At 43.4% G+C, this 17100-nt stretch overlaps 1 protein-coding gene across 2 annotated transcripts in view; it reads right to left on the bottom strand.

Annotated features, from left to right (window-relative positions):
- LOC139232425 (gelsolin-like) overlaps window positions 1-17100 on the bottom strand; it is an 80527-nt gene that overhangs the window by 50638 nt on the left and 12789 nt on the right. For both annotated transcript variants that reach the window (XM_070862582.1, XM_070862581.1), the window contains exons 2-4: window positions 8005-8206; window positions 3420-3574; window positions 1574-1735 (exon numbers count right to left, since the gene is read on the bottom strand). In XM_070862582.1, coding sequence (XP_070718683.1) covers window positions 1574-1735; window positions 3420-3574; window positions 8005-8197 — 510 coding nt within the window. In that variant the 5' untranslated portion in view covers window positions 8198-8206. The remainder of the gene's footprint in view (window positions 1-1573; window positions 1736-3419; window positions 3575-8004; window positions 8207-17100) is intronic.

Consider the following 17100-nt stretch of genomic DNA (forward strand, 5'->3'; position numbering starts at 1 on the left):
GAGGGAAAAGAGAGAGAGAGAGAGAGAGAGGGAAAGAGAGAGAGAGAGAGAGAGAGGGAAAAGAGAGAAAAGAGAGAGAGAGAGAAAAGAGAGAGAGAGAGAGAGAGAGAAAAGAGAGAGAGAGAGAGAGAAAAGAGAGAGAGAGAGAGAGAAAAAGAGAGAGAGAGAGAGAGAGAGAGAGAGAGAGAGAGAAAAAAAGTCAAACTTGCCAACCTCAATGAAAAAGGATGGGGGAGGGGCCTGCTGGCACAATGAGATGTACACACAAATAGGTCAGAAATTCAAGTGACCACAATGTTGTCGTGCAATCCCCCCCCCCCCCCACAAAATGAGCTTGAACATTGTTTGAGTCGATCATTTTCTCACAACGAAACCTTTTGTTCCGGCCATATATATATATATATATATATATATATATACACACACACCTTTTGAAAGCCAACCATTATTAGTGTTTCTTTCATCAGCTGACTGCAAAGAGTAAATAATTCCAATCTGCATGCTTTTTATTTGTCAAGTATTATTCAGTATACACTAAATTCTACTGAATATTTGCAGCAACAGGATATGCCCTGCTCTACCTTTTACTGACACCAATTTGGGCCTGGGTCCAAATTTAAAACTTTCATCCCCATTACGGCATTAACTTTGTGCGTGTTTCCAAGGGAAGGCTGGCTGGTAATATTACTGCAGTACCTGAAGTGTCGCACTGGGATGTCATTCCATTGAAGTGCAACAACGATCAGATGTCAGAATACTCACTTCGCAGCTGGCTTTTCAATGGCATTGTGACTGGAGACAGAAAGTTACAAAAGATTCTACAAAAAAAAGCCTGCTGCCCAGCCGCACCTCTGACCAGCTGTTTGAAGCATAAAATACAGGAATAGACCAGAGGAACATTGGCGATGTCTCCCTGCATAACATGTGGTTTATTAGGTGAACAGAATTCCTTTTAAAATGGACGTTTGTTACATGTACCAACAAGATTAATGGTTGTTCAGATTCCAGTTGCAGAACACCAAATGATTTGTAAAAGACTTGCATTTATATAGCATTTTTCACGACCACCAGATGTCTCAAAGCACTTTACAGCCAGTGAAGTACTTTGGAAGTGTAATGTAGGAAACACTAGCCAACTTGCACACAGCAAGCTTCCACAAACAACAATGTGATAATGACCAGATAATCTGTTTTTGTTCTGTTGCTTGAGGGATAAATATTGGCAAGAGCACCAGGGATAACTCTCCTGCTCTTTGAAATCGTGCCATGGGATCTTTTACGTCAGAGAGCGCAAACAAGGCCTCTGTTTAACGTCGCATCCGAAAGACGGCACCCGAGTGCAGAACTCCCTCAGCACTGCACTGGAGTGTCAGCCTAGGTTTATGTGCTCAAGTCCCTGGAGTGGGACTTAAACCCACAACCTTCAGGTGGTGAGTGTGCTATCCACTGAGCCACGGCTGGCTTAAACGGTTAGATCACCTTGTTATTAACAAAATGTGCAATGTCAGACTTGGTGACGAAACAATATTGGTGATCTGCGAATTGGTGATTTGTGAAACACTTTCGGACTCACATTTCCCAGGTCAACGATGAAACAGTCGCCTTTGTTGAAGCTATCCCAGGTCATGGGAACCTCCGTTGCTCGCACCACTCTGCGACCCTTCAGATGGAGCAACCGTTGCACAGTGACCTCGTTGGGCACCACATGGGAGAAACCGGATGCAACCCCACCAGCCTGCAGTGAAACAAGGGAGGGCAAAAAAAGTCAATCAAACCATCCGACGGTCGTCTCATTGACGTCCAAAGCATTGAGTCATTACTTTATAACATTTGCAAACCCATTGCCAACAGATTAAATGCTGTCACTCTAACGGTACCAGTCAGTGGTGGCAAACCATCAAATCTCCAATAACTTCTGAACGCCCGTGCCCTCACTGGACAGGTTTGGCTCGTTGTGTGAGGCAATGTATCCCTTTATTTAAGTGATTGGGATAAACGAACAAGACCAATGCTGCCTTATTGAAGGACACCTCCTATTGGCCAATCACTGAAGAGCGAAGGATAATGGAAGCTTACAAAGAACACTATTCCCCCAACCCAACAGCTCCTTCAGCTCAGGTTAGGGAGCTCCCCTCAGCTGATGGCAGAAGCCAACACCTTGATTTTGAGCAGAAGGATTAGAGAGTACAATGCAGTCTGCAAGGGGCAGCCATTTACATTTAATTAAATAGAAAATATTTTAAAATAGTTGACATAACACAAATTCTAACCAGAGAGTTGAGTCCAAATTTGAAAAAAGAAATGTATATGGACCCACTCACACCTCTGAATGACTGATCAAAGAGTGGCAAAGAGCTGCTTGCTGATCCATCGTGTGGCACTGGGAGATCACAAAGGGCAATCGATCTTCACAATAACTGACTCATTCCTCTTTGTGAAGCCAACATTCCCTTTATAAAAATATATAAATTATGTTCTTCGCACCCCCTCTCCCCTCCCCTGCAATCCACTCAAGTTGTGCTCATTGTGGTGCACACCATCCAGACAGAGAATGCAACATGCTCCTGGACCTCCAAATGATGTCTCGGAAACCAGCAAGTCTTGTGCTGCAAGAGGTTCCTCCATCCCCATGGGGAAATACCTGGACCTTGCTCAGCACCCCTCCTTGACCCTGACCAGTCCCCTCCCCTGCTGCAATCGGGAAGTTGGTGGAGCAGGGTATGATGCAAACTCAGTAGTTTCTTGGTGTTCTGACAATGAATTCTCTTTCCTTTATTTCACAATATCCCCATTAGCATTCATTAACAGTAGGTTAATAAAAGGGGAAAAAATATATATAGTGCTGTTGGCTCAGATCATGCACGTATCCACTTTCCCCCCCATTTCCCTTCCTTTTCAACCCCTCGAATATGGGGGTGGCATCAGGATTGTAGTTGCTGGCCCATGGCAAGGCAGCCCAGGGTTTGCCATCACTGGCTCCCGACTGCATAAAACTGATCTTGCTGGTATGGAACAAACCCTACTCTGTACAGAACTTTTATCATCTGTGGACAGCCTTCAGCTTCAAAAGACCCAGCTGGAAAACCTCAAATCATCAACAGTGCTGATGTACTTTAAATAACCCTTGGCATACACCACCATTCTGAATGGTCTACTTATTTATATTTAATTCAGCTAGTGTTCCTCTGGTTTGTTGCTTCTTGCATTAATAAAAGCTTATAAATAATATATTTTTTAAAACTGTTAAGGCAGAGTAACAAAAGGATAGGAAGTGGTTAAACCGTTGTCAAGGCTGCATTTGAGGCCTTGCATTGACTCAAGGAAATGATGTACCAAAGCCAAAGGCTGAACACTGACCTCATTCATTGGCAAGCATTGAATCAAGTTACTGTCTTCTTCCATTACAGACAAATCTTTACCTTGTATTTAATGCCAGACTTGAAGTTGCCCAGGAAGACGTTAGACTCATGGCCCTGAACCTCTCTGTACTGGATGGGCGTTCCATTAAGATAGTCATCCATCTGCACAGTGAATATGGCAGCAGCTCCCTTCTCATCCTGGGAACATGAATCTCCTGCTCATCAGAAGGGGAAAAATAAAACTAATTAGGGCTGAAAATATACAAGTCACTGGTTATGTATGCAATAAAAAACAAACTGAGTACTATTTAACTGAAGGTATAACCTTGCTTCTGCTTTATTACGGCCCAAAGTGCCCGACTCACAAAATGGCTGGCCTTTTATACCAGAGCAGCACCATGTGCATGCTGCTCAGTGGCCTCCAACAGTGACACCATCTGGTGGTTACAAACAGCATGTACATACATACACCATTAGCTAAAGAGAATCCCCTGACCAGCAGTGACAAGGGACTGGCACTTGCGCACAAGAGTAATTTTTTTGGTGCAATCAATGAACCATTAAAGTTTTGGGAACTCACATTTTTCAAATATTATTGAGAATGTAACTTTGTGAACAAGAATGGGAAAATAGCAAGTGATCCTCACACTCTGCCAATGAGTCACTTAAGCATTGCACTGCCTGAAAGGTTGGTGGAAGCAGATTCAATAAACTTTCAAATATATATCCAATTCTCTTTTTGAAAGAGAAATTTGGGGGAAAAAAAGAGCAGGGAAGTGGGACTAATTGGATAGCTCTTTCAAAAAAGCTAGAACAGGTATAATGGACCCAAAAGCTTCCTTCCAGATGTTGCTGATTCTAAGTCCTGGGGCATTGTGAAACATTTTTGCTGGGGCTGAATGATCCCAAATACATAATTGAGAAGGGGAGTGTGTAGGAGTACAGTACAGAAGTAGTGAACGCTATCAACCGTGACTAAAAAAGAGCTGGATGCAGGCAAGAATATTGCATTGCTTATAAAAGCTCAACGGCAGTGCATGAATTTTACTGTCAACTAGCAACTGTAAAAGATAGATACGCAAAAAAATCAAACTGTACTGATGGGAGAGAAATGTTAAGAATGCAGCAGATAAGGCATCAGGAATGAAAATAGCATGGTTAATTAAATTAAAATATACATGCCATAATTTGTGGTGGTGAAGAGACAGATGAAGCAATTTCCATGGGTCAAGACACCAGGTTTCTATCCACAAAAGTGGCACTTAGCTGGAATGTGTGGGGTGGCACAGCAAGGGATCGCAGATTACATCAAAAGGAGGAAGCTACTGTGGAACTGTCAGGGTGGGAGGGGTCGGAAGGCATGCTGTCTTTACAGGCTGGTATGTAGCAGGGGCGTAACCAGGTATGAAAGCGCAGGGGATATCAGGGATAATTCTCGGATGGTAAGTGAAGAGAAATCACATGTTTAAAATAAAATAGGGGGAAAAAAAAGGAACATGCTCCTTATTTAGTGGTTCAACATATGGTATGTTCCGTATTATTCAGATATTCTATGATTTGAACAAGGCAAGACCAACATGGCCACTCGCAGTAGTTGTGCCCATACCCATAACACAGCGTGCAATGACAAGGCAATCCCTATGTGCGGGTGTGCTTATTTATTCATAAACTACCATGTGCATTTATTCACAGTGTAAGAGCACACAGTCACCGAACACCCAAACCAGATGATCATCCACCACTTGAAGTAATCCCCAGCACAAGGGGGGGGGGGGGGGGGGGGGGGGGGGAGCAGCTTGGGTGGTGGATGATACCTACTGGTAGGGCAGAGGTCCATCATTGGGAGCATGTGGGGATGCAGATCTCAAGTGAGTCTGCTTTGAAATGGTGGCCAGAATAAAAACAGGACACATACACACTGGTGTCCTTGCATTGGACAATGGAAGGTGGTCATAAACCTGGCCTCAGGGGTCATGAAAGCTGTAAACAAAAAGGAGCAGCCTTCTTACTGAATGCTCCCACTGCAATAGAGGCCTTGTTTCTCAACTCAGTCAGCGTCAATCTACTTGGAGAATGACTACAGATAACCAATGGAGGGAGAGTCCAGAGGCCTCATGAATGCCCATGGGACTCCGCGGAGACAGATCGATAGGCATGGTGAGGAATGCTCTCCAGCAGGGACGGCTGGGGCACTGCACAGGAACAGTTAGTTGGCACTCACCTGTGGCTTTTCTAGGTCCTCACATAGGCCTGAGTAGGGGGGAGTACAATCACACTTGAAAGCATTGAAACCATACCAGCTCCAGAAAAACAAAAATAGCCTCCTCCAATACTGTTGGAAGTACATCAGGATTTGTCAAAGATTCATCTAGTCCTGGGTCCCCTGCAGCTTGCCACTTGGCTATAGATCCATTCACCAGTGGCACTGGCTCTAGGGGAATAATCAGTTGTCGGACACACAACTTGTAATTTATATAGCGCCAATAATGTAGTGAAATGTCCCAAGGTGCTTCACAGAATTAGAGATTTTAAAAAAAGTTTTACATTTTTTTTTTTAAATTAAATTGACACCAAGCCACACAAGTAGAAATTAGGGCAGGTGACCAAAAGCTTGGTCAAAGAGGTAGGTTTTAAGGAGCATCTTAAAAGGAGGGTAGGGGTGTAGAGAAGCAGAGGGGTTTAGACGGGGAGTACCAGAGCTTGGGGCCCAGGCAACAGAAGGCACGGCCACCAATGGTTGAGCGATTATAATCAGGGATGCTCGCGAGCAGAAATTAGAGGAGCGCAGATATCGTGGGTGTTACACTCATAATAACTGGTCAGACTGACTACTGTGTGTAATGAGCAAGTGTGACCTTAGCTCCTTTATTAAGATTTCTGAGTGGGTGGCCTGCTCATATACTGTGCTCCCAAGGGATGCTGGAATCCCTTGGAACTCCAACAGGTAGGCCCTCTGGTGGTCAGGTGTGATGCAGGTTACAAGGGGTTAAATACATAACATCAGGATTGGGGGGTTATGGGGCAGGAGGAGATTACAGAGATAGGGAGGGGCGAGGCCATGGAGGGATTTAAAAATAAGTATGAGAATTTTGAAATGGAGGCGTTGCACACACAAGCACAGAAACATTCACGGCACAAAGACTAACACCAGCAAAACTCAACACGTACATCACTACACACAAGTGAAGATTAATTCACTTCCAACATCGCTTGCTGTCGGTGATGCCTCCATTGTGTTGGAAAGAAAGCATCAGTTGTCCAAAAGACAAACAACCAAAGTGGCCGACTCCAGAGATGTCCCTCATTGGTGCCGCAAGGACTCGGGTATTAAAGTTCAGGGCAATGGTGGCCTTCACAAGTAGTGCAGTGTATGTGGCCAACTGCTCCTGGGGGCTTGAAACAAGGATTGGGTGCGGATGAAATGCAAATACTGGAAATGTACGTCAGCCAGCATCTGGAATACAAAACGTTCAAGGTGGGATCCTTCATCAGAACTTTTGACGGCGAGGCAACTCACCCAACGTTCAGGAGTTAAGCTGTAGACATTGGAGCAGCCCTTCTACTTAAAGCCTCTATGGCAGTGGGAGCATGGAGTCTCTACTTATCAGCCACAACTTACTTGGACACTGAAACATACACGATTCTTGCAGGGCTCGACAGGGTAGATGCATTGAGGTGGTTTCCCCCTGGCTCTGGAGTCGAGAACCAGGGGTCAGTGTCTCAGAATAAGGGGTTGGCCATTTAGGACGGAGATGAGGAGAAACTTCTCACCATGTGTTTAGCTGGTGCATTGGTCTTTGGAATTCTCTACCCCAGTGGGCTGTGGAGGCTCAGTTGTTAGCATATTCAAGACAGAGATCGCTAGATTTTTGAGATATTAAAAAAGGAGTCACGGGACATGGGGATGGTACAGGAAGGTGGAGTTGAGGTAGAAGATCAGCCTCCTTCAGTCTCAGGAGGAGCCTGTAGCTGTGAAGAGATTTCTGAACAAAGAAAAGCATCAGAAATGTTGTCACACAAGAAATTAACAAATTGAAATTTCTGTACTTGACATTTAATGCACTGCTCAAATACTTGCACAAGTTATTTTAACAAAGTTACTTTTAAATAAAATGAGTTAATCGGAATTTAATGCAATGCATTAACCAGTGCACTAAAAATAGGAGGGGGATTTTATGCAGAAAATTACTAGTAATTTGCAAGGAGCCAAATATTTGCGTGTTAAATTCAGTCTGAGTATATTCAAGACAGACCGATGGATAAATTTTTGCATTTTAAAGAAGTCAAGGGATATGGGGATAGTGCAGGAAGAGACACTTGAGGTATATGATCAGCCATGATCTCATTGAATGGCAGAGCAGATTCAAGGGGCCAAATGGCCTACTCATAATTCTTATGTTCAGGCGGTTACAAAATCCTGCAACATCTGGCTTACTTTATTACCCAGTGTTGACGTGAAATCCTCTCGCTGTGCATCTAACATAACTACTACGCATCAGGAATTCAATCAGATAGCATTTGGCACGTTACCTGAATGACATTTCCAGAGAGAGAGAAGCGCGCCGACTACAATACAAATATAGCAACAGTACAGCGTGCAATCGCAGAGGATGAACAGCAAGAGGTTTGAAAGATTAGCACTCACCCAGCCAGAAATGCAGATCATACTGCAAGTTCCCGGACCGCTGTTGGATGGTGCGCATTACAAGATAGGCATCCCCCGTGAAGAAGTCGCCATGGAGGTTTTTGGGCACAGCGACAAGGTCCAACTTTTCAACCCTCCAGATCTGCAGACCAGGTTCCTTACCAGCATTTTCAAATTCCGGATGGTAAACCATTGTGAGAACCTAAAGAAATCAGTGCGCAGTGTTTAAAAAAAAAAAGATCTCTCTTTCTTCCTCATTGCAATTATCTTTGCCTACATAAGGTAAAACCAATAAGCAAAATCCAGACCAGGCTCCTGTTAAGTATGGAAGAACTCAACAAGACTGAGTACTGTGAGCTAAAACTGATGTGACCTTAGTCTCATTAATACAACTCCAGAGTGCCGAAGCAGCATGGCAGACAACCTTTTATACCCCCTTGCACAAGGTGTGCAGGTGATCCTTGGGTCTCCAACAGTTGCGCCGTCTGGTGGCAAATGTTACACAGTTACAATGTTTAAATACATAACAGTTCTCTTATTCCAAGTCTCTGCCTTAGAATTGGAGTATGCCCACTTTGGACAGGAGGAGATCATGCTCTCAGTTTAAAAAAATATTTGTTCTCTGAATGTGGGCAGTGTTGGCAAGGTCACATACACTGCCCATCCCCAGATGCTCTGAAAAAGGTAGTGGTGGACCTTCTTGAACCACTGCAGTCTTTGTGCTGATAGTACACCAATGATAAAGGTAGATAACTAGACATCATAGGACTTTGATGCTGCAACAGCAAAGGATCACGTGCCCATAAACCAGTCCCATTAACTATTGCTGAGTTTTGTATTTACTCTCAGATGGCAATTGTTGTGTGTGCGCAATAACTGTTAGACTGAGTACGGTTTAACTTCAAGGAGGTATAACCTTGGCTCTGATTTATTAAGGCCCAGTGGCGAATATACAACAAAATGGCTGGCCTTTTATACTTGGGCTGCGCACACAGCCCAATGGCGCCATCTAGTGGCTCGTGATCCCAAAAGTACATACATGACAGCAGTGTTGGGCCGAAGATGATTATCACAAAACACATGGATAAGGTATTTTACCCCCATTCTCTACACAATTATCTTCACATTGGCAAAAATGTTGTGCTCTCCCTGCCAATATAAAATTGCAGATACGAACCAAGGTTCCAACAGCTACAACATATTGAAATTTAATACAAAACATGAAATTCTGTTCTGTTTTATTCCCACTCTACTACAAATTATAGGCCTATCATCTGGTTTATTTCCCCCCCCATTGCTTTCTATAAAGTACATTTATTTTTGTATGTTTTTCAATAATGACCACACTCAGTCACATTGCGGATTGTGGACAAAGATGGTCCTTATATCATTAAACAAAACAATCCAGACAGAAAGCAATGTTGTAATTTGTTTTTCCCGATCAGGTGGTCTCCAGAACCTGCAACAAAAAAAGATCTTGGCTTCTGTTGCACGTAATATTGGGAGGAGCCTCGTAACTATGTTCCATTACAAGACTTAACAAGGAATGAGGAGCAATGATTTGTACTAAAAAGATGCCCTTGTTCTTGGTGTTAAAGCAGATGGTCCTTAGCAACTTGGCAGAAAAATCGTGCCAAAGTGTAGCGTCTTAAAATGTTTGTACCGCTGGGGACCAGCCTGCCCTGTTGCACAGAGATTCAAACTATCACACCATAGAGTCAGAAAACAGGGTCATGCCTCGTAAAAACATTCTCGGCATCCTAGAGTAACATCTCTATCAAGTGAAGCCTTTTCCACTGGAGTCAATAACAAATTGCTGGGGTTGAAGAATGGGGCATGTGCTTTAGTAGAAAACACTTGGTGTGCACACAGACAAGTCAACTTTCCTAGATATGCACCCTGTGTGTACACATGTACTGACTGGTGTAAAGGCAAGCTCGAGGAATATGGTGAAAAAGTAGGTGGTAGGGTAGGTTAATCAAAAACAGAAGCCTTTGGTCGGCCCAACAGCCATGCTCAGTTCTTAAGTTGCATTCAGTTCATCGATTTTGGTTAAGTACGTAAACATGTCCAGGCGGTACTATGAAACAGTCAAGAAGGAAGCACGCACAATTCCATTCGTGGTTTTACTTCAATATTTAGTCCAAAATGATCAATAACTGACTAAGTACAAGAGAGCATCACCCTCCAAACACAAGTGATGGAAATCTAGCAATTCGCTGCATAAGGAAATTGTTATTATTTACGAAAAAAGAGAGGCTCTTTTAATAGATCAGAGAAACTTGTGTAACTAAAGGTCTCGGCTTTGTGAAAGACTACAAGCAAGCTCAAGCAACATAAGTGATAAATTAATTATGGACAAGCATTCCAATTCAGTCACTAAATAGTATGTACAAGGCAAATATTTTTTTTGGGGGGGTTAAGTTTGCGTGCATGCATCAAGGTGAGGAATGTTAGTGACAGGAGAAAACAAACTTTCCACTCTACTTTTGGTGTTTGCATCAAGCACTCCAAGATGGAGGTAGAATGTAGCATAGTGAGAACACTACCTCTACTCTGCCGACCTCAAAAGCATTCCTTGTGTAACTTTCCATGTCAACCTAGGGCAAGACTCTAATTAGAACCAAACTTGCTCACTTTTGCACTGTGGATTAAGAGCTGCATTTAGAAACACAGAAAATAGGTGCAGGTGTAAGCCATTCGGCCCTTCGAGCCTGCACCACCATTCAATATCATGGCTGATCATGCAGCTTCAGTACCCCATTCCTGCTTTCTCTCCATAGCCCTTGATCCCTTTAGCTATAAAAAGGACCACATCGAACTCCCTTTTGAATATATCCAACGAACTGGTTTCAACAATGTTCTGTGGTAGAGAATTCCACAGGTTCACAATTATCTGGGTGAAAAGGTTTCTCATCTCGGTCCTAGATGGCTTACCCCTTATCCTTAGACTGTGACTCCTAGTTCTGGACTTCCCCAACACCGGGAACATTCTTCCTTGATCTAACCTGTCCAATCCTGTCAGAATTTTATATGTTTCTATGAGATCCCCTCTCATTCTTAAATTCCAGTGAATATAAGCCTAGTCGATCCAGTCTTTCATATGTCAGTCCTGCCATCCCAGGAACCAGCCTGGTGAACCTTCGCTGCACTCCCTCAAATCGCAAGAATGCCCTTCCTCAGATTAGACCAAAATTGTACACAATATTCAAGGTGTGGTCTCACCAAGGCCCTGTACAACACAAGAATAAATGACTTTGAATGAAAGCTCAATCTGTGAGGCATTAGTCTCACAAAACTATACAAAAAAAAAAGTCAAAATTACAAATACTAGCCACATTTCTCCAATAGAATCATTGGGGATCTCATTCATTGCCAATAAGGGCCAAATAATTTAAAGCTCAGTCACATGGATGTGCTTTGCTCAAATTCTTAAATAAAAATCAGTGTTAGCAATTCCTGCCTGCACACAGTAATTATTGACACCAACAACGCGAACGGGAGAAGACTACAATTTAAAAAAATTACGCAAAAATATTTTGTAGAGGTGAGGTCAGGTTTTAGCATGCCATATTCCGGTGAGCAGGAGACAGTCTGTGCCTCCCATTTGGATTCCAGTCAGTTGGCAATGCGAGCAGCAGAGACCAAATATGCAGGCATGTCTTATATTATAATTTCATTACGCGCATAATCTCGCTCATTCTTAAACAGGTTGGTCTCTCTGATGTGTCCCCAGGGCACAGGTTTGAAGGTTGGAAGTTTATGGAGTCGGCTAGGTTCTGCTTTCCAAGGGCGGCACTTCAGTACCACACCATGTGTCCTTAGGAGTATGATTATCCTTGGCACAATTGCATATACACAAGAAAAAAATTTGGTTGAAAATAAGTAACCCAGAGCCAAATATAATTTGCTACAATACAGGACTGTCCCAATTAAAAAAAGAATTCCTTTTCAAGTGGGCTCTGACATGTGTTGCAGTGATAGGAATTACATTGCAGACACACAAGTTTTCTTCCAATTAAAACAAGTATAGTAACTAAACAAAAAAAAGTGCCCAGCTAAAGCTTCACTACCAGAGAAAGCAGCCACCTGCCCTTCCGACTTGAAGGTTGCTACAAAGAACAGGGAGGCTGCATTGTACCACCTCACCTGTTCAGCTCTGAACCCAAGACCTTTGATAGACCATCAATGTCCCTGTGTCGAGGTGGCAGCTCTAGATTGGATTGCCTTCCCCAGTCTATTTCATTCTGAAGCTATTCGCTCCTCATCACAGCCAATGATCCCAGCTTTGTTACCATTCAGTTCTGGCTCTTCAATGGGCAGGGGCTGAAAAGCCAATATTGTTTGTTGACATGCAGACTGGAAGCCACCAGTTGTAGCCAGGAGGGACTAAAATTGGGAGTCAGATGTCCCAAAGTCTGCCACCAGCGTGATTGACTGGTAGTGATACTTCATAGGATATACGGCACAGAAGCAGGCCATTCAGCCCAAGCCAGTGTTTATTTTCCACTCGAGCCTCCTCCAGTCTTTCCTCATCTAAATCTATCAGCATAACCCTTTATTCCCTTCTGCCTTATATGCTTGTCTAGCCTCCCCTTAAATGCATCAATACTATTGCCTTCAGTTACTCCCTGTGGTAGCGAGTGCCACATTCTCACCATTCTTTGGGTAAAAAATTTTCTTCTGAATTCCCTATTGGATTTCTTGGTGACTCTTATATTGATGGCATCTAGTTATGCGATTTCCCACAAGTGGAAACATTCTCTGTATCCACTCAACAAACATGGCGAACGTGATTTAGCAAGCGAGGGGGAGGGACGACAACTTCATTTCCACTCAAGGGAATATTTAATTGGGAGGACTCACGTGGTTACTCGCATCAGGACAGTTTTATAAAGTTATTTTTCTGCCCCTTCTAATTATAGTGGCGAGATGCAGATATTGCCATGTTCAGGTCAAGAGAAAAGCATCTCCAAGATGAAATGAATTTCAGATTAGTTGATTTACTGAAGGTGAAGCTATCCAATTGCTATACAAGGCTGGAAGGTTGTACACCCAGTTACCACACTGATGCTCTCAATATAAGCTGGGAGGCGGTGGGAGCTGTGAGGAGGACGCTAAAAGGCTGCAGGGTGACTTGGACAGGTTAGGTGAGTGGGCAAACACGTGGCAGATGCAGTATAACGTGGATAAATGTGAGGTTATCCACATTGGTGGCAAAAACACGAAGGCAAAATATTATCTGAATGGCAGCGGATTAGGAAAAGGGGAGGTGCTACTAGACCTGGGTGTCATGGTTCATCAGTCACTGAAAATTGGCATGCAGGTACAGCAGGCGGTGAAGGCGGCAAATAGTATGTTGGCTTTCATAGCTCGGGTTTGAGAGTATAGGCGCAGGGAAGTCTTACTGCAGTTGTGCAGGGCCTTGGTGAGGCCCCACCTGGAATATTGTGTTCAGTTTTGGTCCCTAATCTGAGGAAGGACGTTCTTGCTATTGAGGGAGTGTAGCGAAAGTTCACCAGACCGATTCCCGGGATGGCAGGACTGACATATGAGGAGAGACTAAAATCGACTGGGCCTGTATTCACTGGAGTTTAGAAGGATGAGGGGGATCTCATAGAAACATAAAATTCTGATGGGACTGGGCAGGTTAGATGCAGGAAGAATCTTCCCAATGTTGGAGGCAGTCCAGAATCAGGGGACAGAGTCTAAGGATAAGGGGTAAGCCATTTAGGACCGAGATGAGGAGAAACTTCTTCACTCAGAGTTGTTAACCTGTGGAATTCCCTGCCGCAGAGAGTTGTTGATGCCAGTTCATTGGATATATTCCAGAGAGAGTTAGATATGGCCCTTACGGCTAAAGGGATCAAGGGATATGGAGAGAAAGCAGGAAAGGGGTACTGAGGTGAATGATCAGCCATGATCTCATTGAATGGTAGTGCAGGCTCGAAGTGCTGAATGGCCGACTCCTGCACCTATTTTCTATGTTTTTATGTTTCTATATGCAAATACGCACTGCTCACAGGTGCACTAACAACAAACAGCATTTCACTCATCCAACACCTTCCCTTTACTGTAGCTGCTCACAGCAAAATTCCTACATGATTGACAGCTTCCATTTTACTGGATCACTCAAGATTTACAAACAAAAATCCTGAGAATTTTAACAGCATATCCTTGGGGGTATTTCAGTATGGGCTGTTTAATTGATACAAGGTGCTTTTTCTCCCTCCATCACTGGCAATCTAAAATGAACTACAACGAAAATGAATACCTCCAAGTGTTTCCCTCTTTCAGATGGCCTCCATGTTTGACCTACTACAGAGGCACAGGCTGTCGGGTCGGGTAGCATAGCGGTAATGTTACTGGACAAGTAATCCAGAGGCCTGGACTAATAATCCACTAGACAAGAGTTCAAATCCCATCTCGGCAGCTGGGGGAGTTTAAATTGTTAATTAAATAAAATCTGGAATTAAAAAGCTAGCATCAGTAATGGGATCCATGAAACAACCAGATTGTCAGACAAACCCAACTGGTTCATGAGTGTCCTTAAGAGAAGGAAATTGGCCATCCTTACCTGGTCCGGCCTACGTGTGACTCCAAACCCACAATAATGTGGTTGACTTAACTGCCCTCTGAAATGGCCTAGCTATAACAAAGTCAGCACTGAGAGAATACATTCACCACACAGACTGCAGTGGACCAAGGCGGCAGCTCACCAGCAACCTCTCAAGGGCAATTATGGATGGGCAATAAATGCCAGCCTTGCCAGTGACACCCACATCGCTTGAAGGAAAGTCGCCACTTTTATGGATTGCCATGCTTATCCTTCTCCAATTCTGGAGCACTAGTTTGGTTTCTAATGAATCCTTAAAAATGCCCAAGTTTGCGTTGGAATTCATCGGCCATTTCCTTATGTACTCTAGGATGTCCATTGGGCTGCGTTCTCAGTACAGTGCTCTCAACCCGTCCGTTACCTTCTGAATTGTAATTTATAAATAGTCTGGTTCTCCCTCTATTGGAAAGGAAACTTCTAGTTTCCTCTGAAGACACACACAGAAGTAGTTTCGGATATTGATCACTTGCTACTGCATCACCCATGGAATCTTTCAGATGTCCTACAGTTTCCCTCACCGGATTACTCCAAATATACAATTTATAAAAAACGGCTTTCACAACACGTTTTATACTCCCTCAATCTTAATCTCTACTTTTCCAACCCGTTTCTTAACTTCCTTATATGCTATTCAATTGTACTTCCTTTTTCTTAAAAAAAAATAAGTTCCTCGTCTGAGAATTCAGCACCTGTCACCATCTGAATTTGCCATTATCTTTAGGATATAAGGGTTCCGAATGTCAGAGGGTCCCCTTTGAGACTAAGAACTTGAAGAATAAAAGGTTGAAGGGACAGCAGGTTCTAAACCACATAGGGGAAACAAAACAGAGGCAGCAGCCACAATGTGCAGGAAACGAGAGAAGAAACCAATTAAAAAAACCACAACCAACTCCAAGCATAGTCATGCAGTGAGCTTGAGAGATTCATGGCCAATCAGCTTTGTGCAGTTAACAGATCATGGGCTTCATTTAGCTGCATTCTCTCAATGATCGCTGTTTATAAAACATTGCTGTGCATCGAATAGCAACCCCGCTTTCTTAAAATAGTGACTGAACTGGACAGCAATTCATTTTATGTGAAGCATCGAATCATGTGATAACGCACGAATAATGTTAGTCAGGAGTCTGATAAATTAGTTTGGGGGGGGGGGGGTGGGGGAGGGAAAGAGATTAGCTCTTAAAATGACAGCAAACTTCATTAACATTACAGTTTGACTTCAGACTACATTTTAATAAATTAATTTCAACATTTTCAAAGAACTACATACAGAAAGCAAGACAAGTTTGGTATACCAACAGAAATGAGTTATTAGAACACAAAACCATCCCACTTCAAAATCAGTGCTCACCTGGATGCATCTGGTGACTCAAATACTCATTTGAAAAAAGGAGTTGATTTATTTCCAGGCGAGCCAGTCCTCCCTGGAGATGGGACAAGATTGTCTGTCTGCACGCGCCCCCACCCCCCCGCAACGCACCCCCGGCCCACCGCCATTGCACCTGGTGGTGATGATCACTGGGTATCTCGGTAGAATTTCATCCCCCCACCCCACCTCCCCAGCCTCTACCCTCCTTTCAACCTCCCCCTTGAGACAATATTTATCCCATTGTCTCCATGAAGTCTGCCTTCAACTCAACACACTCAATTTCAGAACTATAGCAATCGGCAGCCAGCTGTCTGCTTATAAAGACTGCGTACCCGTCAATAGCCAGGCTAATCTGATGAGCTAACTTTAGAACTGGATTAGGGGGAAGGTTTAAAGACTCATCCAGAGTTTGCCTTTTGAGTATTGAGGGGGGAGGGGGGCAACACGACTACACACATCGGGGTCAGATTTTGGCCTGAGTTGCTCCTAATTTTTTTGGAGCAACTGGTTTCGAATGGAGTATCTTAGCCATTGCAATTCTCAGCATTTAGTTTGCTCCAGTTCTAGCCAGTTAGAATAGTTTCATTTTGGAACAGGTTTTTTTTTTCCCCCAAAAAGGGGCGTGTCCAGCCCTTAGTCTTTGGTCGAGGGAGCAGCCAAATCAATAAATTCATTCTTAACGGCACAGAAATCATTGCAGTAGGACATGTCTACTCCTGGAATGACTCCAAGCACAAGATTCCTTTCTTCTCAACTTCCTCCTCAGAGACCGTTACGTCATGGACATTTCAGGCTCAAGAGCTTTGGAAAAAAACTCAGACTGTATTTCTGTTTTTTTGAAAAAACCTTTCGCGAGGGGTAGACAAAAGTGGTTACAATTTTAACATCGGAGGCATTCAGGTTAAAAAAAGGGAAGTGGAGAGGTGTGGCATTGAATACAATACAATCTCAAATTGCAGAACTCAAGCTCTTTTCATCTGTCTTTGTAGGAATATATTTAGGGAAAAGCAGAACGAAAGCAAAAAACAATGCAAGTGTAAAATATAATTTTCTGCATGGAGGTAAAGCATTGGAATAAAGGTGGAATGTGTCAAGTTACTATGCAGATCAACAT

This window comes from Pristiophorus japonicus, chromosome 20 (genome assembly GCF_044704955.1).
Source record: "Pristiophorus japonicus isolate sPriJap1 chromosome 20, sPriJap1.hap1, whole genome shotgun sequence".
In the NCBI taxonomy this organism is placed as follows: Eukaryota; Metazoa; Chordata; class Chondrichthyes; family Pristiophoridae; genus Pristiophorus; species Pristiophorus japonicus.